This window comes from Lissotriton helveticus, chromosome 4_1 (assembly GCF_964261635.1).
Source record: "Lissotriton helveticus chromosome 4_1, aLisHel1.1, whole genome shotgun sequence".
Classification (NCBI taxonomy): Eukaryota; Metazoa; Chordata; class Amphibia; order Caudata; family Salamandridae; genus Lissotriton; species Lissotriton helveticus.
Window position 1 is genome coordinate 180,490,250 of NC_136063.1, and position 22,523 is coordinate 180,512,772.

General features: G+C 47.6%; 1 protein-coding gene across 1 annotated transcript; it reads left to right on the forward strand.

Moving 5' to 3' along the window:
• Positions 1-9,629: 9,629 nt before the first annotated feature.
• Positions 9,630-21,383, forward strand: ARC (activity regulated cytoskeleton associated protein). Its single transcript, XM_078686664.1, has 4 exons — positions 9,630-15,763; positions 17,926-17,989; positions 18,930-19,011; positions 20,951-21,383. The coding sequence occupies exon 1, from the start codon at positions 10,222-10,224 to the stop codon at positions 11,362-11,364; it is 1,143 nt and encodes a 380-aa protein (XP_078542790.1). The 5' UTR covers positions 9,630-10,221; the 3' UTR covers positions 11,365-15,763; positions 17,926-17,989; positions 18,930-19,011; positions 20,951-21,383.
• Positions 21,384-22,523: the final 1,140 nt, after the last annotated feature.

Below are 22,523 nucleotides of genomic sequence, written 5' to 3' on the forward strand. Positions count from 1 at the left end.
CACTTATAACTAGAATGAGTGGTGTCCACTCCATCTAACTCATAACCACGGCCTTAGAACACCACTATCTTGGCAGGGCTTTAGCCACGTGGTCCTTCAGCTTCTATGGGTTATTGGATTTAACATGTGCCAGTGCATGAACACACGCAGAGGGCACAGGGAGCATTCTTGTGGAGGTCAAGGCAGGGTCACAAAAAGGACAAAAACAGCAGAAAGATGAAGCTCTGACCATTTCAGTAAAGAAAGAGTGTTAACTTGTTTGTTTGTTCACATTATAGAGCAAATAATGCCGAATCCATCAAACTTCAAGGTGCAAATTAATTATAGTTCTACAGTGACAGGATATGAGTCCTTAAAAGTTTTGGAAGACAGTTCAGTATCACCATAGTATGTTTGACTTTGCAGATAGAGAAGTAAACAGATTGACTGGCTTTCCAGCCCAAATGATGGATAAAACCAGTCTCAGAATGCAAAAAACTCATGAGCATGTACCGGGAAGCAAACATTGCGTAAAAGTAAAGGCAAAGAAGAGACCAGGACGAAGTCGGGCAAAGAATAGAAAAGCACAGACGTTTATGGGCCTAGTGGGCCTTACCTCACGAATAATTGTAAATCTGCAACAGAAAATTGCATCGTCCTTTTGGTGCAGATTTATGATTTTTGGGCGCTCACAAATGTATCCAGCAGTGCATCTGGAAAGCTGTGTCAGTCACAACTTTCGAGATGTCAAAAGGTCAGGGCTTTAAGTGGGCTGGGTCCTGCCAGTGCTCAGCTAAAAAGTAGGTGCTGAGACGGGTCCCTATCAGGCTCTCCATGTTTGCCCACGTCCTAAGGACCCGTACCCTCCAGCTCTGCCCCCGCCACCCTCAACCTGAACCAACATGCAGAACCCCACATCTTTTAATTTAATAACCAAGAGATTGGAGTGGGGTAAAAAAGGCCATGTTTAATTCTCCACATTTGAATAAACATGACAAGCATACACAATGCATATTGATATTCATAAATTCATTTTCCAACAACACCTGTACTTTTCCTGTTCCCCCCAGCCTTAAGGGAGGAGCACCATCTGGTTCGCATCTCGCGCCGGGGTATCCTACGCCAGGTGCCGTGCACCTGCCCCTTGGAGTGGTAGGCCCGCCGTTCCTTGTCCGTCCTTACCAGGGCCCACCTCTCTACCACCCGGCTGCCCTGGGATGCCCGGGAGGCTCGAAATCTGTCGCCCTAGCCTCCCCAGCCGGTGGTGACTTCCTCCCCGCGGAGAGCTCCCCATATCCCCCCTCAGAGCTGGCCTATGGAGTCCGCCAGGCGGCCTCCCCTGAATCACTGTTTATTGCTCTCAGGTCTGTACTCCGCCACAACATTCCCCTAAACCACTAAAATCAGGGACGGGTGGGTGGGAGTTAAAAGAAGACTAGGCCTGGAGTCCACGAGTCAGCAGCGGGGTCCACACAGTCCAGCAGGGGCGACGGGAAAAGAGACCCCGGTCAAGGGATCTTGACCTTACATAGGGCCGAGGTCTCCGCCCCTCGCCCAAACCGGATGTGCGTCACCCGCGACCCGGAAGGGATCCACCCTGGAGAGAGGGGGAGGCGGCCGTCTGCCATTGGCTGCCCGGCCGCCCCCCTGCTACCACTGGGGGCGGGGGCCGGAGGGGACGTGCCCTAAGGGCGCGCCTCGTGAAGCGCGTCGCTTGGCATAGGACCCGTACCCTCCAGCTCTGCCCCCGCCACCCTCAACCTGAACCAACATGCAGAACCCCACATCTTTTAATTTAATAACCAAGAGATTGGAGTGGGGTAAAAAAGGCCATGTTTAATTCTCCACATTTGAATAAACATGACAAGCATACACAATGCATATTGATATTCATAAATTCATTTTCCAACAACACCTGTACTTTTCCTGTTCCCCCCAGCCTTAAGGGAGGAGCACCATCTGGTTCGCATCTCGCGCCGGGGTATCCTACGCCAGGTGCCGTGCACCTGCCCCTTGGAGTGGTAGGCCCGCCGTTCCTTGTCCGTCCTTACCAGGGCCCACCTCTCTACCACCCGGCTGCCCTGGGACGCCCGGGAGGCTCGAAATCTGTCGCCCTAGCCTCCCCAGCCGGTGGTGACTTCCTCCCCGCGGAGAGCTCCCCATATCCCCCCTCAGAGCTGGCCTATGGAGTCCGCCAGGCAGCCTCCCCTGAATCACTGTTTATTGCTCGCAGGTCTGTACTCCGCCACAAGGGTGGCCAAGGCACTCAGGTCTGACACCCTCCCCACCTGCGTTCGCAATAAATGCCCAAAGTTCACTTATGAATGTGTCCGTTCCTAAGTCCGACAGGTGTACCCCATCCTGGTGGTACATTGCTTCTCCTGAGATCAACCGGTGCTGAATGTAGCGCAAGCGGCCCTTGGCTGAGCACAACTTCGCCAGTTCGCCATTCAGCTTTCTCACTGAAACGTTCAAAGACCTGACGCGGACTCCTGGTCCCCATGTCCTGTGTGAGAGCATGCCCGACCAAACAATTGTGGCTGCCGGGAACACGTGTCCCAGCCAGGCGAATTCGGCCAGGAGGGCCTCCTTGACAGCCAAGCGTCCCCTGTCCACCATGTCGTTGCCCCCTACATGTATTACAATCCAAGTTGGGGGCTTGTTCCCCCTCTGTGCTCTGAGTTCATCCACCGTCCGCCTTAAGTGTCGGATCCGCATCCCCCCGATGCCATGCCACACGAATTCGACCTCGCCCAAGCTTGCTGGCTTCACCACCCGTCGTTGCTGCACACGTACTGCCGCCCGGCGCACGAACGAGTGCCCCAAGACCCAGACCACCGACTCGGGCATACTAATCAGAAGGAGAAAGAGGACACCGTTAGACATCAACAAACAAGGGATGACTAAGGCTGGTCATAACAAGTCCGGCCTCACGTATCTTTTGTAGCATCCCGATGCCCAGCGCCCAACACCCTTGCTGGGAGAAAGGCCCGCCCCTGCCGCTAAGGTAGCGGCGCCTATCCTGAAGGAATGAGAAGAAAACCCGGCAGACCCCAGACCCAGTACCCCCAGGGCAAGCCTGAAAACCGCTTTAAATTGGAACTGTGACAAACAGTGGCCATTCTCGTGTATGAACAGGGCCGAGCCCCCACCCTCGGGACGTAGAGGCAGGTAAGCCAGCATCCGGGCTACCGGGCATGCTGCCACCCCAGGGGCGGGCCGGAGATGCACGGGGGCACCCTTCCCCCCTTGGTCCGTTTTTGAACGCCTGAGCAGCACTACTAACCCCCCCGGGGAAAGGGCCAGGTCCCGGAACTGCAAGCCCCCCCCATGGTCAAATCTAGAGGACCCTACCAATTCGCTCAGGCGGAAGGCCCCATAGAAGGCTAAGCAGAAGGCTGCTCCTGGTAAGACCTCCTCGAACGGAGAATCGCACACAGCAGGTAAAACCCTTAATATTTCCGACAAGGTAGGGAGATCCAGTGGCCTACGACAGTCCCGCCTTGGTCCCTCCAGTCTGGCCCACCCGGTCAGTGCTTTTCTGATGAGGAAGGAAGACCCAGGGTCCCGCACCCCTGCTACCTTGGCAAAGAAGGCGATGGCCGACAAATTTGCCCTTGCGTAGGCCACCGCCTTCCCCTGATCCCTTAGCCTTTGAAGGAAACCATGTACCGCCTCTGTAGAAAAAACGTTTGGAAAGCCTGACTGTTTGGCGAAACCCAAGTACACATTAAATTGCTGTTGATACGACTGTTTTGTGCGTTCACTCAGGGAGGCACCTACCAGCCCCGCTAAAGCGGGGCTCCAATTGTCCACAGTGACGTAGGGAATATCGTCATTCGCTCCTCTGCCTGTGGGTGGAACCTCCGGAAATCCTGCAACTTGGAACGAGACAAAGCATCAGCTGCATGGTTATCAATACCTGGTATATGTGCCGCCTTGAAGGTTAAGTTTAATTTTAAGCACGCCAGGACCAACAATTTCAACAAGCGTAGCACATGGGGGCAGGTAGCTCCCTGCCTATTGATGACCTCTACCACCGCCATGTTGTCTGACCAGAAGGTCACTGCCCTATCCCTGAAGTGATCAGCCCAGATAGTCACCGCCACCCAAATGGGGACGAGCTCCAGGAAGGCAATGTTCCTTGTCAGGCCACTTTTGTGCCAGGCGGGAGGCCAGACCGCCCCGCACCAAGCGGCGCCCAAGATGGCGCCAAAGCCGATGCTACCTGCCGAGTCTGTAAAAAGGCCCAGCTCCGCGCTGGTCACCGGAGGGGCGGGCCACACCACCCGCCCATTGAAATCCGCCAGGAAACCAGGCCAAACCCTCAGGTCCTCCTTTACACTAGCCCGTAACCGCACCCTGTGGTGCTTTTGGGTAAGACCCACCATGGCGCGGGCGATGGACCTGGAGAAGGGGCGTCCCATTGGGATGATACGAAGTGCAAAATTCAACTGCCCTACCAGGACTTGGAGCTGATGTAGTGACACCTTCGGGCCCGCTAAGGCCGCTTCAATTGCCCGGGAAAATGACACCACCTTGTCCCGGGGTAGTCTGCACTCCCCAGCGACAGTATCAATTTCAATCCCCAAGAAGGACATACAAGTCTCAGGGCCCACCGTCTTGCTGGGCGCCAAGGGGACCCCGAATTCCTGGAACATGTTCACCAATTCATCCAGCGCCTGCGCGCACTTACCAGACCCAGCTGGGCCCATCACCATGAAATCATCCAAGTAGTGCACCACATCAGTGCACCCAGACCTGTACGAAAAAACCCACTGCAGCATGGAGCTGAAGGTCTCGAAATATTTACAAGACACCGCGCATCCCATAGGCATGCATTTGTCATAATAAAACTGGTGCTGAACCTGAAAGCCTAGCAAGTGGTAATCGTCCGGGTGCACCGGCAGCAGGCGGAAGGCCGATTCTATGTCCGTTTTTGCCAACAAGGCCCCTCGCCCTAGCTCCCTGACCTTCTGAATAGCGGAATCAAATGAGGAGTATGTCACTGTACACAGTGCCGGGTCAATAGAGTCATTCACTGAGGAGCCCCTAGGCGCCGACAAGTTGTGGATCATCCTGAACTGCCCAGGCTCCTTTTTTGGCACTACTCCCAGAGGTGAACACACATAATTTTCAAGGGGGGGGGAGGGGAAAGGTCCAGCTACCCGGCCCAGCGAACACTCTTTTTGTACTTTAGTAATTACTACTGACGGGAGAGTCCTGGCTGACAACAGATTGTTGCACCGACTAACGGGAGGGACATTCACCGCAGGGATCCGGAACCCAACTGAAAAACCCTGAAACAAAACCAAGGCCGCCCCCCTATCGGGGTACCGGTCGAGCCAATAAGTCAAACGTACAATGTCTACGGGGGTAGGCAGCTCAGGCCTGTGGGGGTTTAACATCTCTTGTCGCTGCCCCGCCTCCCCGCTCTCTCGCTTTTTTGTTGCACTTGAACTCGGGATGGGAGGGATGGCCGCAGAAGGAACAGGCATGTTTAAACTTGCATTGTCCGGGGGGGTAGGTGCACGCTTTACTATTAAAGGTCCAACAAACTCCTCTCTTCTCCCCTGGGCCCCCCTGGGATGTCCGAAAGGGCTGCCTGGCAGGCTGCTCCCTGCAGCTGGTACTTTCCAACCAGGCATTCACCTCCACCTGGTCCCATCCAATACCTGGGTTCTGCTCCTTGGCCCAGCGGAAATCCCTGTCATAGTTCAACCAAACTAAGTAACCTTGAGTAGCATGCGCTTTCACAATCTTATTCATATAAAATACCAGTGGGATAGCTAACTCCTGTCTCTTTTCCAACAGTACTGAAACAAAAACATGGAACCCAAAAAGCCAGTTGGTCAGAGTCTCTTCTACCCGGGGCCTCCTCTCTTTAAAGGACCCCTCCTTGCCTTCTCTCTCCCTGAGGTCTATATCCCTCCTATTGGGCCTGATCAGGGAGAAGATGTCAATGTAAGCGCCCTTCCAGATTTTTTCCCGCATTTCTGGGGACACATGAGTGGCCAGCATTCCTGATTGGGACAGCACGTTCCCTTGTATTCCTCCCAGGGATCCCCCAACCTCGCTGGCCCCCCCAACCCCGTTACCTAGCTTACCTCCTACGGATCCAGCCGTCTGTGTGGCTGCCTGGGATAAGGGTCCACTCGCTCCACTTGGAGTCGCTTTGCGCAATTCTGCTACCTGCGCGAGCTGCTTCTGAATGGTCTGCAGCGCCCCCTGATCTACTGCCTGCTGGGGGGCCCATGGCGCTGTCGCCCCTGCACTTGCTGGATCCACCCCTTTACTAGCGGACGACAATTGCCCTACCAGGGTAGCCACTGATGCTAGCAGACTTTCAACGGGGTCTTGCACTCCTGCCCCTGCAGCCATCGGCTGCGGCGGAGGCGGAACAGGCGCGCCCCCACCCGGGGCTAGTGTCTGCAGTGTCGACCTGATTTCAGTCAACAGCGCCCCAACCGGATCTGGAGGGACAATGGACTGTGGTACCCCGGTTATTGAGGTGGGGACCACGACTACCTCGGGAATCATAGGGGTGGGGCAGAGGACGGGACCTGCTGATCCCACATCCTGCTCCTCCACTACGCGGGTCTGACCCCGCTTCTTGCCCTTCTCTGCCCTGTTACTCTTAGGTATTCCCCCCTTCTTCCGCAGCGGGGGGAATGCCGCTCTAGGCGCTACCCCTTCCCTGCGTGGCCTCTCCACCACAGGCTCAGGCTGTTCGTCCTCGCTCCCCGACCCGCTATCCGGGGTGTCTTTGTTCAGTTTGCGCAACAGTAATTTCATAATCTGGGCCAGCTCCGGGTCGGTGCCCTTCCTCTTATGCCCTCCTTTCTTGGGGGCCATCTCGCTTAACTAATCTGGCCGCGTCGTCTGCGCTGCAGGCGTTCCCTGACTCTCACCCCTCCTAACTTATGCCGCTGAGCGACCTGCGCGCCTGGAGCCTCAACGCCTGCGCTCCCTGTGCCCCAGAGCCACCGTCCACACCGCCCGGCAGGAGCCCGCACCCCATGTGGAACCCCACGTGCAGCCGCAACCCCGAGAGCGGAGCTGAAAATTCAAGTTAGCGACCCCCCACACACCCCCCGCCCGTGAACCACGGCTGCCCGCGAGGTCCCCAGAGGCACCCGACTCCTTACCTGGCCACGTGCACGGCACCCTTCTCTCCCTGCTCCGCGCCCGACGCCGGATCCAAACGACCGCTGCACTCCCTCGATAGCCGGAGTCCTCCGACCAAGCTCCTCTCTCAGTGCCGCTCTCCCTCGACAATCCAACGGGAGACGCGGGAAAAGTTAAAAGAAGACTAGACCTGGAGTCCACGAGTCAGCAGCGGGGTCCACACAGTCCAGCAGGGGCGACGGGAAAAGAGACCCCGGTCAAGGGATCTTGACCTTACATAGGGCCGAGGTCTCCGCCCCTCGCCCAAACCGGATGTGCGTCACCCGCGACCCGGAAGGGATCCACCCTGGAGAGAGGGGGAGGCGGCCGTCTGCCATTGGCCGCCCGGCCGCCCCCCTGCTACCACTGGCGGCGGGGGCCGGAGGGGACGTGCCCTAAGGGCGCGCCTCGTGAAGCGCGTCGCTTGGCACAGGGTGAAAAACACCTCTTACTCTGCAGCAGTAACGCCCTTCACTGCCTTTGATGTAACCTCAAATTGACTCATAAATTTTTTTTCACAGTCTCATAATTTCAGAACTGAAGCATTTTCACTGTTATTTACAAGTTGTTGCTTATTTAGCTCATGCCAATAGTCCTGTTTTTGTTCCAGGTGGAATGTTACTTGTTGTATTATTTATCTGGTTGCAATGACAGAAACAGCCATTTTTCCAGTTGGGTGGCACACTATGCTAAGCACAGAATTTTTAGCTGGCATGTTTTTAAGCCACGCCATTAATTACATTGGCCACACCTCTTTGAGAGGCCCCCCAGTTTTTTTCATTCCACTAAAGCCCTGTGTAAGGTACTTATACATGAATTCATGTTTATGTTTTAGGGAAGAAATTCCTCCTAATAATTATTATACACAGCACAATTGCTACTAGGTGAAATGTTAGAGTAATTGTGCAAAGGCACATTTTTTCCACATGGATAATATCTTTTCAAATGTAAAAAACCCTCCTATACAACCATGAATTTTGGAGGCGTCCCCTTCCCACCGTGAAACCTTTATTTCTGCACTTACAGGAGTAAATTCCAACCATTTTCAAATTTGGTAGGGGGCATATAGGAGTTTATCTATATGCACAAGGCGTCCATAAACATTCCAAGCAAACCATTCTTTGGAATACCCACTTCACACCACTGGACTGGGATTTACTCATATAGCCTTAGAGCCCTCTGTAGCGGCTCTACTGGCCAATAAAGGCCAGCTTTAGAGTTAAAAGCTTGTGCAGAAGGCGAGGTGCTTCATCAAGGGAGCGGGCCTCTAATGGATAGTGGAGCCTGCTTCGGAGGGCTCTAAGGCTATTAGAACATTCTTCCCCTATAGGGGAGAATGTTCTAATTTGTAATACAAAGGCCTCACAGAGCCAGTGGCATAGCTAGACCTTTTACCACCCATGGCGGTCCCTGCATTTGCCACCCCGCGACGGCCGCAGATAAGAGCAAGGGATGGGGTAGTCCGCCTACCCCAAAACATGTGACGCCCGGGGTGGACTGCCTCTCCCTTCCTACGGCACTGCTCGGGCTCCCAGAATCCTAAGCCTTTTGTTCACAGCAACAGCTGTGAACAAACATTGGAATGTTGGAGCTCCGGGCTTCTACCAGCCATTAGATGCCCGGAGCACTCCATTGTTTTCAATGGAGCTCTCAACATTCCAATGTTCTAATAAGCATTATTGCACGTGCAAGTTGTAATACTGCACAGCTGCACACACAGCAATCATCAGCAGTCTTAGGTGGAGGTCTCCTATTCTGTCTGTTCTGCCTCTTTTTGTGTCATTCGGATCTGTGCAGCTCTTTATCCTTCTCTTGTCTGCAATGGAAACTGCAGCTGCCATTTTGCATCCTCTGATGAAGCCCCCTGCCGCCTATGGACAACAGGGCCCTTTGTAATGTACCGGCCAGTGCCCTCCTGCAGACCGGTCTCTGAGACGCCTTCCCCCTGCAATTAAAGCTCGAACTCCGCTCCTACCTAATTATCATTTGAAATCCTAAATTAAATAAGTGGCCGCCTCTCTGAATCGAAGTGGCTCCGCGGCCTGCCCAGCGGTGGGCGCTTTCTTCTGTACGCCCGCGTGGGAGGTGGGCGCACGTGGGCGGCCCGGGAGGCGTGCGCTGTCTTTCACAGCTTCAGCAAAGTGCCAAGTGGGCCCCCCCTTGGCAGGTTCAGGTGAGGGAAGCAAGCGTGTAATGAGCCGTGGGCGGAAGCAGTGTCTCCTAGTGATGGCTGAATTACGTGTACCGCTGCGTCGGGAAGAGAGGGAATTACACATCCTTTCTAGGCAAGGCTGCAGAGAGCCTTCATCGCGTCAGCTGAGTCACCGAGAGGAGGGGGAACGGAAGCGACTTCCAAATGTTCCGGTTGGCAAGGCGACCGAGCCGCCAGCCAATCAGCAGTTTGCGGAGACTGTGTGAGGTAGGAGGGGACCCACATATTTAGCTCTGCGAGATATGGTATAAGTAGCGCCAGTGGCAACAGTGATCAGGGCAGCAGATTAAAAGCTGGTGATCGGCTGGGAGAGCAGCATCCAGACGAGCTTCGAGGTTGTTTTGGAGCAGGGATTCCCCTGTTCAGGAGCTGCTGAGAGCCTGCTGAACTTTTCTTATAACCAGACTAGGACAAGCCACGAGTTGAAACTTCTTCTTCCGGGGAGCAAAGAAAGGAGACCAGCCTGGCTTCCAAAGACTGAAGAGTTGCCCAAGTGAAGCGGGTCAGCGCGCCAGTCCTGGGGCGCTGGCGGTGACATCGACACTGCCAAGAACTTGGGAGGTTGGTGTTTGGCCAAGACAAATGAACAATCAGGACTCCTAGAGGCTTTTCGAGAACTTTAAAAGGACTGGACCTGCACACCAGGGTGATATCTCATTCATCTTTCGCTTTCTTTGTGAATTGAGTGTCTAGTGTGTGGATTGGTTGCGCGAGTGTCCGTGAACAGGCCTGGCTAGCGTCTTATGTTTCACTGTTAAGATCGAATGCCCAGATAATTGGGGAGGGGGGGATGTTTTAGAAATTGTCAGTCAACCTCCTCCTTGCTTTGAGACCGCTTGTAAAACTTTGTTGGATTAGACATCATGGCTGGTGGAGGCACGGTGTCCTTGCCCTTTGCTGATCCTCAGCCGGCAATGACGGTGACCATTGGGACATGCAGCCCAGTAGAAATGCTGGACCGTGTCCGGAAGACCCAAATTTATATTCTTTCTGAGGTCTCCAAGCAGGTGGAAGATGAGCTGAAAGGGTTCAAGATGTCAGTGTTGAATCTGAATTCTAATATGGACGACCAGTCGCAGGTGGTGGGGTTGGAAAGGTGGAAGAGGTCGATGAAGGCCTGCTTGACTAGGTGCCAGTACACGCTTGCTAATCTGGAGAGGTGGCTCAAGAGAGAGATGCACTCGTGGAGGAGCGTATTTGCACACATTGAAAAGTTGATAGACGGGTCGGATGATTCTTTGTGCCGAACATGTCAGCTAGAACAGGGAAGAAGGTTTTTTGCCAGAGTAGCAGAAGAGATGGAGAAGGAAAAGGAGGCAGGGCTCTCTGCCCCCCTGGCCATTGAGTCTCTGGCGCAGGAAGACAGCTCACTCCATTCATGTCACCCGCACCATTGGGTAGTTGTCTCTGTAGATCTCTTGGCTCCACCGGAGTTTGATGCAGAGATGTCAGAGGACCCCCGGGAGTTTCTGAGCAACCTTGAAAAGTACTTTAAGAAGCAAGGCTGGAAGGAGAAAGTATGGCTATCTCAGGTTGAGCACCACATGAAGGGGGCAGCCCTGAAATGGTGGGAGTTTAGGCATGAGAATATAAAAACCTGGCAGGATTTCAAGGTGGCATTCTTACAGTACTGCGAGAGGCTGATATTAAGACACGCCATCCAGAGAGACTTGGATCTCCCACAGAGGCGATGGGAATCTCTAGAACAGTTTGTGTGGAGGAAGCGATCCCTCTACAACAGACTGTATGTGGATGCTAACGAGGAAGACATGATTCAGTATATCTTTGGCACACTGCACCCGGAAATCCGGCGCTATCTGAAGCCGCCTCTACCAACGACATTGGAGGAGTTAGTCCAGAGAGGAACAGACGTTCAGCTGGACTTTGACCTCTCCGATGAGCCGGACATGCAGGAGGCAGCCTCTGAAGGCGATCCGGTCAGTGGCACAAAGGAGGTGTGTGTGAAAAATCCATATTCCGATAATAAGATATATATCACAGAGTAGTAGTTAGGTAGTGTTGCCCTTACAACAATTCTGACTTGGAGGTTAATTTGCTGGAATTGACAGATTGTCATACTCTACAAACATGGTTGTCACCTTTGTTTGTCCCAGTTATCCAATTTCAGATGTCAGCTTGTTGGAGGCTGAAATGAATGCCAGCAAACAGCCCCTACTTCCGGTTCTCTAAAAGTCCAATTAGAGACTTGAAATGGAGCTTTGTGTTGGGAAGAAAGGCAAGTGAGGAAGAAAAAGGGGAGTAAGCCGGTGAGCGTCACCGGCTACAACAGGGATTCCTGTAAACTCTGCAATAATTGTTTTTCAAAAACTCAAAGCGAGACAGCTTCTACACAAGTTGCTTGAACAGTCTCAGTTGTGGTGCTTTTTGTTCACGTTATTACAATATAGTCCTAATTAATGTCAGACCGCAACGCGGTTTGAAATAATGTATTGGCCACTTAGGGAACCACACTTCCCAAAATTTAGAGCAGTGAGGAAAACCAGTGACTTTCGTCAAGGGACAAGGTTGTTTTTCTTTTCTGCATCATTAAAAATCTCCTGTGCTGAAAAATCAAAAATAGGACACCAACTGTGCGCTGAGCCGCGAGCAAAGTGGGCGCCTGGGGGCTGAAGTGTTAAGAACGTGTGGGGGCGTGAACAGAATTTTCCATTCAGTATGTTCATGCCATTCGGGATCCAGGGTGCCTCAAGTACACAATGAACTGTTCCTTCCCACTTTTCAGAATCTGTGTAATTACCGCTGACTAATGAGGATTCTGAGCTCGCTGCCTGCTGGTCCATTGAATGCAGCCGGTTAGCGTCAGCTTAGAGGATACCAGGCTAAATTTAACTCAAGCACATTCACTACCTATACGTTTGCAGGGATACAAAAAATCATAGATATACATTTAAAATCTTTATCTGTGTTTAGCAAGAAATTTGGGCATTTCAAATTATTGGAGGCTACTGAGATGCATACAACTCTAGTGATCTGCTTGGAAAACAAGCATTTTTTCCATGGTTATTTTTACCCAAGTGCTTCACTTTCTTCAGAATGACCACAGCCAAAGTATTCGCAAGGCACTGCATTTAATTTGCTGTTTAGTTCTTGTATGTTCAATAAAGGTCAGTGGCTAAAATAAAATATGTTCACCGCCTTTAGATCAAACGTTCCAATAATAGTAAAACTAGTGACATTAGTAAAACAAGAGCAAGACTAGATGAATTCCCATATTCCTTGGAAGGATCGCATTTAATGTTTGAAATGTAGTTCTGCTGCTTTTGTGCCTCTCTGTTGAGGTCTGCTGCTGCAGGGAGCATCTAACAGTGAAATCAGCATTGCTGCTGAAACTGAAACCGAACCGGAAGTTGGAATCACGTGCTCCTGTATTCAGCTTACGTAGAAGGCTGCCTTCTCCTGAATGGGGGATGCAGTATAATTCACAGTAGAGGAGAATGCAAAAAGATAGCTGTACCTCGAGCATAAAGAGAATCTAACTGACACAAGCACAATTTGAGATCTGCATTGCATACATTCTTCTGACCTTTGAATTGCGAGTTTAGGGTTTGCTAATAACTTCAGCCGCCATCTTGAAAAGATAAATACAAGCAATGATGTGCATGAGAACATCATAGTGCTTAATAATAAGTGACTAAAAGGCAACCAAACCCACAACGAATTCTAGTTTCACACATTTGACATACATTCGACTTATTTTGACAATTTCTAAGTAAGGCTAAAAAAGTTTATAAATTACACAGAAGAATGCAAAGCCACCTAACTAATTTGTTTCTTGATACCCCAGATAAATGAACTTTATTGCTCTTAGCCATACTATTGAATAAATGCACTTGCCAATAGGGTGGCCCCCTTAGCCAAGGAAGCTGTTATAAATAAGACTCACCGCTGCATCCTTTGGTGATGGAAACAACTCTGAGTCTGCACATGCAGATCAGCTCTGCAGGTATTCAATTCTACTTGTCAAGGACTCTTCAACCACACCTCACAGTGGAGCCATGAAAGACACTTCAAGCTCAATTGGCTTCTCTATAACAGCCTCCTCGCTACCAGCATTGTTTGAATTATCACAGCTCCAGCAAATCAATATGGGGCGTGCGGCATTCTGCCATAAAATGTACTCAAGTGTGCACTGCAAAAAAAGGAAAATTCTACTCTTGGGTGCCATAAAGAATCAATTTGCCAAGAAATCCCTGCAATGTAACAGAAACAGCCAGCTTAAATGGTGGGGCAATTTTGTCAAGTACAGCATTACAGCTACTTCACTATTATAACTCATGATACTTGGAACAGAATAGGCTGTATTAAAGGCGGCCATTATGTCATTACTCCAAATTATTTAATCAAAACCCTGGTTGCTGACAAGTACGATGAGAGTGACCCATCAACCAGCACTCGTAAATCCCACAGGTCTGGTTGGAAGTCTTTACATTAAGAAAAGAACAGCGGCCAGTATTTCAGTATCTCATAGATGGGCTATTGGGACGTTTTATCGATCACAAGCACATTTTTCTATTGTACCGATATAGCAGTCTGGCATTGAACATTTATCTTCAACTGACCTAATAGAACAAAATATGAGAACATGGCTACAGGAGTTCACTGCTCGTATGAATGCATGTGCCAATGTTAAAGCCTATGCTGTATTTTAAAGTTATATATTATTACTAGTAACATTGGTCTCCCAAGTAAATTCCATGGTCAGAGACAAGGATGAACCTTGTAAAAACAAGGTTTGTCCAAGAACATAAAACATTTCCCCCTCATAAACTAAAAAGACATGCTTATTTTTTATCATGCTACAAACTTATCTTCTAAATATATAGTAATATCATAAACAATAAGGCCATCTTTTAAATAGTTAAATAAGTTGGAGATTCTTGGTAGTGAAATGTGCTGAGTTTGCTATTACTGAGTTACAGCTGCATCCCCTCATTTGTTTAGGCCAAGTCTTTGTCCATCTGAGTTGGTTAAAAATACATATCCATTACCTGTCCGTAGTGCCTAGATATACCTCATGCTGAATGTATGTAGTACTAAGAGGCTTGTCATGTTATCAAAAACTTACTCCTGAGTCAGTGGAGCATGGGCCTCCATTTGGTCCCTTTTTAGTTTCTGGAACCACTTAGATGCAGTGCCATAGGCCTGAAAAGAAGACAGCTATCTTTTTACATTGTGTAGCTCGGCTAACAAACCGTGTTGGGTTGGGAGCTGTTGTTCCTGGCCCACCCTGTTACTTCTGAAGCAATTAGGAAGTATGGTAGTGGCCATATTGGCTATCTGTAGGAAACATTGGAGCAGACATACTATGACAATGTTGAAAACCATAAAATCCAATCTTTGGAAAACAACTGTGTACTTTTCTGTAGGCATTTTAGCCATTTCATGGATATGATCGGCATTTTGCATCATCCGTACCACACAGGAAGGCTCCTGCTATCAATATTTTAACATGCAGCAAGTGTGCAAGGAACCATTTTGAGATCTAGAATAAGCATCTCATGTCAAATATTAGAATAACAATCTATGTTTATGGAGCTAGAAGGAAGTTTAAAGAATCTGATGTGAATGTTGTAAAGTGCAAGGCAAAACAGAGACGGGAAGATGTATCCAAATTCGTGGCCTTAAACTGTATGGTGTCAAAGTGCGAATCAGAATTCAAAATGTGTGAAAGTGAGAGGGAAGGACACACAGGATGAATGGTGAATGTAAGCGAGGTTTGAATCATTGAACCTGATGAAAAAAATCACCCCAGTGAATGGTCCTGATCCTGAGACTTCATAGCAAATGATAAAAATGGCAAACACATTTGGAGGAATACCCAAACACAGGCTGAAACCACACAGCATATTACCTGGAGAAGACAGCAATAGAGCTATGAACTATTAACTTCTGCACCTTATAACAGAATGATTATCAAACATTGAATGAACCTCAATATTTCACCCGATCAAGACTTATTTTGTACTTGTAGATCATGAGAACTAGTAGAAACTTTCAAGGATCACAGACTTTACTTTGGATTTTGTCACCAAAGTAGTATGCTTAAGCATAAAGTACTTGACAATATAAAGCAAAACAGGACATATGAAGGCCCTCCAAGTGCTATCTGATGGAAAGTCAGCATGCCTGAATCATCAATGCGATTCCAATCAGTTGTCAATCAACTGTTGCAAACACAAGAATCAACCAACAAGAGGACATAGACAAAGACGTTTAAGAGATCCTATTGCATCAGCGTCTCTACAACGATTCCTGTTCCAACTGGCAAATGCATTCATCCCAAGGATTATCTAATCACCAGTTAACGGATGACTTTGGAGTGCACAAGCCAGTTCAACAGCAGAAGAATCAACCTGAGCATCCAAGATGGAGGTAGACATTAATGTAAGTTCAAGAATAATTCACATTTTCTATTAAATGTTCTGTTAGCTGCATTCTCTTGTTCATTGTTCTTCTTCCCACCATAGTCTCATATGTTATTTTGCGAGCTTGATTCATCCTATCTTGTGTTACATAGTCAGGCTATTTTGTTCACCAGGTGGACATCATTTGTAAAGGAGGCAGAAATGTGGGGAGAGTTGTTCAATATATCGGCCCCTGACATGTAGCACACACTTAACACTTAACATATCCCATTTGGCATTGTGATGAGGCTTTAAAAAGACATAGTAACTTCCCAGCATCCACCAGCTCCCAGAATGCTGGGACTTAAAGCTTCTCAATATAGTATGAGCCTACAAGTTCCAGCATTATTGGTGATGGTGGCTGAAAAGCCAAGATTTGCTGAAAGTCATCCTAAAGACATGGGGCCAGCTATCAGCTATAACAAATTGTTGTCAACACATCAATATATACATAGCCACTTAGCAGAATGCATGTCGGTTTTAAGGAAGAGGAGGAAGAGAAGGATCAGAAAGACAAGGAGAGCTGGACACACACTAGAGAGGATTTAGCAAAAGAGGATTTTCTAGGTTCATCAGTTCATGAAAGCACGAAAAATACCCCAGACACATACAGGTGCACAAATGCATGCACATATGCTTGCATGCTCACACTCGTGCACGGATGTGCACATAGACACACACACATATATAGGGAGAAGTCTACATAGCGACATAGAGAGACATTAAGCAACATAGATCAACACCGAGGTAGAAACGCAGATGCAGAGATGCAAACGAGGGAAGCACAGCTCTTGTCAGTGAGAGAAGGACGTTTACAGAGTCCCTTAAGCATTCACCCGTGCACCCGAGCCACACATAAGGAAGCACATAATCATCACCTTAGGTGTCTGCCATCTGCTTTGCTCTGGCAGAAGATCCAAAAATAGAGCTGCTGGCACAGCGGAAGCGTGATGCTGTGTGACTACAGGGAGCCTTCAGGATCAAATTAGAAGGAAAGTCAAAATGGAGACAGTGTTATTGCAAATGTTTAAACCGTTAAGTCGCACTATTTTAGAGCACATGACCATTCCTGTTTGAGGTTAAATGCAGTATTCTTGAAAAGCAACAGCCAGTTCCACATAAGCAAAGGTCTTAGAAATATTCTTTGCATTTCCAGATAATATATTAACGGCTGTATCTTTTTTGAAATTAGCTGTAATATGGTCTGTTTCACTTCCGGCTGTATTGCACATAGCAGGGTTGTAGACATGTAAAGATTGCCTATCGGGTATCAGAGTTTGGGAGGAAAATCCCCACAATGAATGCAAGAATAGGAAGTTCCATGAAGGAGGTTTATATTTGCAACCTTTGCATTTTTCCCTCTCTCATGAAAATTGGGTTGCTCTACCTCAGTTTTACTCCCGGAAAAAACGAAAGGATTCCCCTTTCTTAAAACATTTTCTCCAAAACGTTATGGGAATATTAGCCGTTCCTGTCTACTGATTATACAGGGTCCTTCCTGTGCATGAGGATTCTGCCATTTGCAGGGAAGTTATGTTGGCTGCAGTAGACAGCCTTATCACAACATAAATTGCATAAAGCCCAACAATGAACACTAGACTACTTGAAGATTGATTTTAAAATGTGTATGATAGAAAAGAACATGGGTAACTTTAATATGCAGTTCAGAAATGGAGTAGGGCTCCCATGACCTAAGATGGGCAGGAGACAGAGCGGTGAGATGGAATCTGCCTCCAACACACCCCCTCAGGCCACCATTGACCATCACTTGTCACAGCACAGGACACACCCCACTGGGAGAGATGAGGAGACCAGAGAATTGGACTGTTTCCCCTGACATAGAAGAAGGACCAGTGTTCCATAGTTTCATTCAAAATGTACTTTCCTAACCCAAAAATAATTGCTTGTATATCTGAGTGGGCACGCAAGGCCCTGCGGGTGACATTGCTAGAACAGTTCTTGCCAGCAGTAGTTGTGTTTAGATCTATGCTGCATACTACCATGAAGTCCTTTTAGACTTCCAGTTGATTGCATTTCCTGGCAGTTTTCAATGGCCAAACAACTGCAATGTTTTATTGGTTGTGAATGATCACATTTTCACCTCATTTTCAAAAATTAATAATTTGTGAATTTCCTTTTCAGGAATGGCGTCTTTGAAGAGCTGTTCAGAACGAAAAAAAGCAAGAAGCTTGGATTATTGTGACAGGTAAGAATATGTCTAGCTATAAAATTCATAAATTGTTCACCATGTGGCATGATTTACATTATTTGTTATGGATCAATGTATAATCAATCAAGCTCATTAGGTATTTCAGTAAAATACAATAAAGACAATGTTTAATGAACTTTACATTTGAGGTGCAATATTCCTGTGTTTTAGAAGGAGCATTTGCTAGGTATGTGGCTCCTTCAGTGCCTGATTGGCATAGTTCAGGGCAGCACCACGTTCCGCTCTAGACTCATTTCACAGCAGGGACTTGCATGTTGTTAAGGGGGAGGCCGGCAATATAAGTTGGGGCTACTGCCCACCTAATGGAAGTGAAGGCCACTCCTGAATTGTTATTTCCTCCTGCACCCTTCACAGAGCATGGGCAGAGGCTTGCTAGTGACCGAGGCCTTGTTTTTGCCTTAGTCCAGATCATCATTAGTCTGGTCAGTTGCGCTGCTACAGCAGTAATCATTATTACCCTTAGGAAAGGGTAGAAATTAACTTGATCGGGCACTGCATGAGCACCGCAGCAGACAAGGGCGTCATACGAGAGGCCCAGGTCGGGAAATTGTTTGCCACACTCTTCCACTTGTACTAAGCTTCTTACTACGCATCTGAAGATTGTGCAATGCCAGCACATTTCTCTGTGCCTCAGGGATATTCCGCCATAGGCCATTGCCACTTACCATCCCCAAAAGGCAACTTGTCTAATAAGCACATTCGATGAAATATTTCTTTAAAGATGAGTAGCCACACGTTCCATTTTATAGCCTCAAGACGTCACACTGTGGTTACCAAACTCACCAATAGAAGTTCATTTTGTGACATGATCATTTCTTAAGCTTGTGGATTGTACATTGTATTGTGTTGATACCATGCAAAAACATTTGCATTACTATAAAATGTCACCTAAATGTCTGCTAATCTTTTTTTTAAGGTGTGGCATTTGCCTGGTCCTTCTGCGCAATATCCGGCAATCCAGTCACCGTTACCCAAGCCTTGTTCTGCTACGTGCTCAGGTATGTATCCAGCCCTTTCCATCATAACTTGCTTGATCGCCATGCATTAGAATTCAGATGTTAGACCTCTGTTAAGTGATGTGCCAATGAAAAATTGTTATAGTCATTACCATTCTGTACCATAGCAGAGAAGCGATGGGTAGGAGTGTGGTGAAATCAAAAATAACAGTAATTCCCCTCGGCACTTTCCATTCCATGAAGGGAATGGAATGCATCCAGAGGAATTCCTGAGTTTAAATAAATAAAGTATTTACCGCCTGATTCATCAAGCTAAATTGCACTCGCAAAGGGCAAGATTCTCAAAATCTTGCCATTTGCGAGTGCAATTTTTGCATTTGGGATTCATCATCCCAAATGCAAAATTCGCTATTTAAGAATTTGCACATTTGCGAAGAATTGAATTTAAGGAATCTCTATTTGAGATTCCTTAAATGCAATTCATGAAGCATTTTAAAATTGCGAAAATGCAATTTTGGGCCGCTATTTACCGAGAGGTCAGACCTCTCGGTAAATAGCAAAAACTTAGAAAAATGCTTTTAAAAGCATTTTTCTAAGTTGCATGTTGCACACACACATGTCCTTTGGACATGTGTGTGCGCAACACCTGTTTCAAATTGCATTTAAAGGGTGCTACAGGGTGTCCTTTGGACACCCCTGGCACCCTTTAAATCGCTATCTTATTTGCGAGTAGCAAATTGCTAATCGCAAATAAGGAATACTCCCCATTCATTCCTATGGGCCTTTTGGCCCATAGGAATGAATGGGGAGTTATTCCTTATTTGCGATTAGCAATTTGCTACTCGCAAATAAGGAATGTGTAGGAATCGCTATTTATTTAGCAATTCCTACATGAATACCGTTTTGCGAGTCCTTAATAGCGATTCGCTAAGAATCGCTATTAGGGGCTCGCAAAACGGCCCGTTGATGAAGAAGGCTGTTACTTCCTATAATGACTTGCTGTCTAAGCAAGCATCCATACAAGGCAGGAGTATGCCCAGATGAGGTGCTTTACCTCTGTGCGCAGGATTCAAACAGCATCTGACAGTGACAGATGAGGTCCAACCGGGCTGCAGTTGGTTTTATTCCCGTTAATTTGGGTTGGGGCTACGATGCATACATTTGGTCTGTTCTGTTAAAGGACAACTGAGCAGAAGAATGAGGGAAAAGAATGCCACACAGAAAAATTCCTAGGAATTCCCTAATTAATTCACGTTTCTATCTTTCACATTTGCTCAGTAAATCTCATCCTTTTCCTGAAATATTTCTCACAAAAGTGGTAGCAAACAAAACAAAGCAAAAAAGTGGGTCCATCGTTTTTAAAACAGAAAATTAATTTCTGGTTCCAACAGTGAGCACCGACTGCAAGTAGAAATGTAAAGCCCCTCACTGTTTTGCATACATCAGGGCCCACACGAGGGAGGCCCTCATATAGTATGACCCCGCATTTCAGCAGCACTGACTATAAAATATTTATAAAGTTCATGCAGTGCTGTTATGAAGAGATTTTCTCTTTATATTTTTATTCAATTCAAGTGGCATTTATCATTTTTCACAAATTGCCCAAAAATGAGAACATTAGTGGTTTGAAAGAATTCCAAAGCAGCCTCTGTCGAAAATAGAATATTGTACAAACTGTTGAACAATTTATAGGCTCTTTAGTGTATGTAAATATATTATAAACATATATAGTTTTAGGTAGTAGGGTAGTTTGTCAAAATAGATCTAAGCTGATTATGTTCTTGCGCAAGTTAAAGGATAATTTTGAATAAACGATTATAAGCAGCATGTATTATTGCATAAAAGCATTTTTTTGTAAATTAAAATGTAATGCAAATAGTCTGGTGCTTCTTAGAGTCAGGAGATATATACTCTGTGGATATAGAGTGAAGAGTTCCTTTCACGTCTCATGATGCCATTCCTTGTTCTCTTGTCCCTTCAGGTGCAGGACCTGCCAACCACATCTTCTCAAAGCATCTTTGCTTGTGGTCCACCGGCATCGCCGACTGAGAGCAAAACGTAGCAGCACCTGGGCTATGGAGCTACCCTACCTTTGAAAGATGTCGACAATCACAGAGCTGCTAAACTGCAGAAGTGCCTCTTCGGATCCCCACTGTCCTTGTGCAGCAGAAACTCTTGATGTGACAACCAGATAAAGGAGACGCGAAACAACCAATGGGATTCAGGGCTGACAGACTCCATCATTTGTGAAGACTCAGTGCCATGCACTGTCACTCAGACTGAGACTGAACTCTGCCCGAGTTGAGCCGTTTTTTCTTACTTGGGAATTGACTTCACGACTATGATTGTCATCTCATTATAGAATTCTCCTAATATTTTTTTACTGCATTATTGATTGTATAGCATTAAAGATGTCACCGATAAATGCAATAAATATTATTTTTATACATGGTGAGTTACTCTTGTATATTAACGTTTAATACCCCTGTGCATGATTGGAGGAGGGCATGCTTGCAGTCACTGCTTATTTTGTGCAGCAATAAGGGCCCACATGTTTCTAAGAAGCCTGCTGCCTGCCACCGCTGCTAAATGTTGGGGTTGTCAAACATCAAGGCTGTCAAGCCTTTATTTCAGCTCGTGCCTCTTTCTTCCACCAATTAACAACCCATGCACATATGTCACACTCTTGCACATTCCTTTTCATCCCTGCTTTTTCCATTTTCCCACTCTTTCTGTATTTCTCTTTCTGCTTCTTTTCCTCTTTGCTGCTTTTCTCTCTCTTGTTCTGAGTCAAAGTCCAGCGATAAAAAATGTGTCCCCGTCCCCAGTGGGCCCCACTTACAAGCACCAGCTCAAATGAAGCACTGCTTGCTTAGTTAGTGTAGTGTGAGAGGCGACAAGGAGAGCTGTGAACTTCTCAAGTTGATGCTACCTGTGTGCATCCGGTGTTCTTGAAAGGACCAGGGAGTACCCAGTTGCATTTACTGAGGTGAACACATACCCCACTCTTGGGTCCTTGTGTGTGATGTACTTCTTTGTTGCCATGTCCCAATTGAGGTAAGTCAGATCTTCTGTGTAAAGTTGCCTTACAGGATCTGGGGTGAGGCAGACCTTGGGCCCCATTTATGGCATTTTGGAATAGGGCAGCACAGCAAGGGCACCTTGCTGCTCTGCTCTACACTGAAGTGGAAGGGCAGGAACGCACCGCATTTAAGCAATACTGTGCATTCCTGTCCTTTCTGCCTGCGCTGCCGCCCTTTTGGGGAGATTGCTGCCTTATTAAAACAAGCAGTTGAGAACAGAAAAGTAAAATAGCAAAATAAATCTAAATTGGCAGGGGGAACTTGGGTGAAAAAGAAAAAAAAGAATGGTAAAGGAAACAATGGAATTTAGAAGAAACAGGAAAAACATACATTTTAAGTAAAGAGCAGATTAGAAAACGTAAAAATATTGAGAAGGAAATAAATGCACCATGGTGCAAGGGTGCCTCCGTTGCAGGCAGGGTTGTATTTGTGCATGAAGGGGAACCTTCCTGCACAAAACGATCCTACAAG

Excerpts from the sequence above, each read along its gene's own strand:
- ARC (XM_078686664.1), top strand. The coding sequence starts at position 10,222 with ATGGCTGGTGGAGGCACGGTGTCCTTGCCCTTTGCTGATCCTCAGCCG.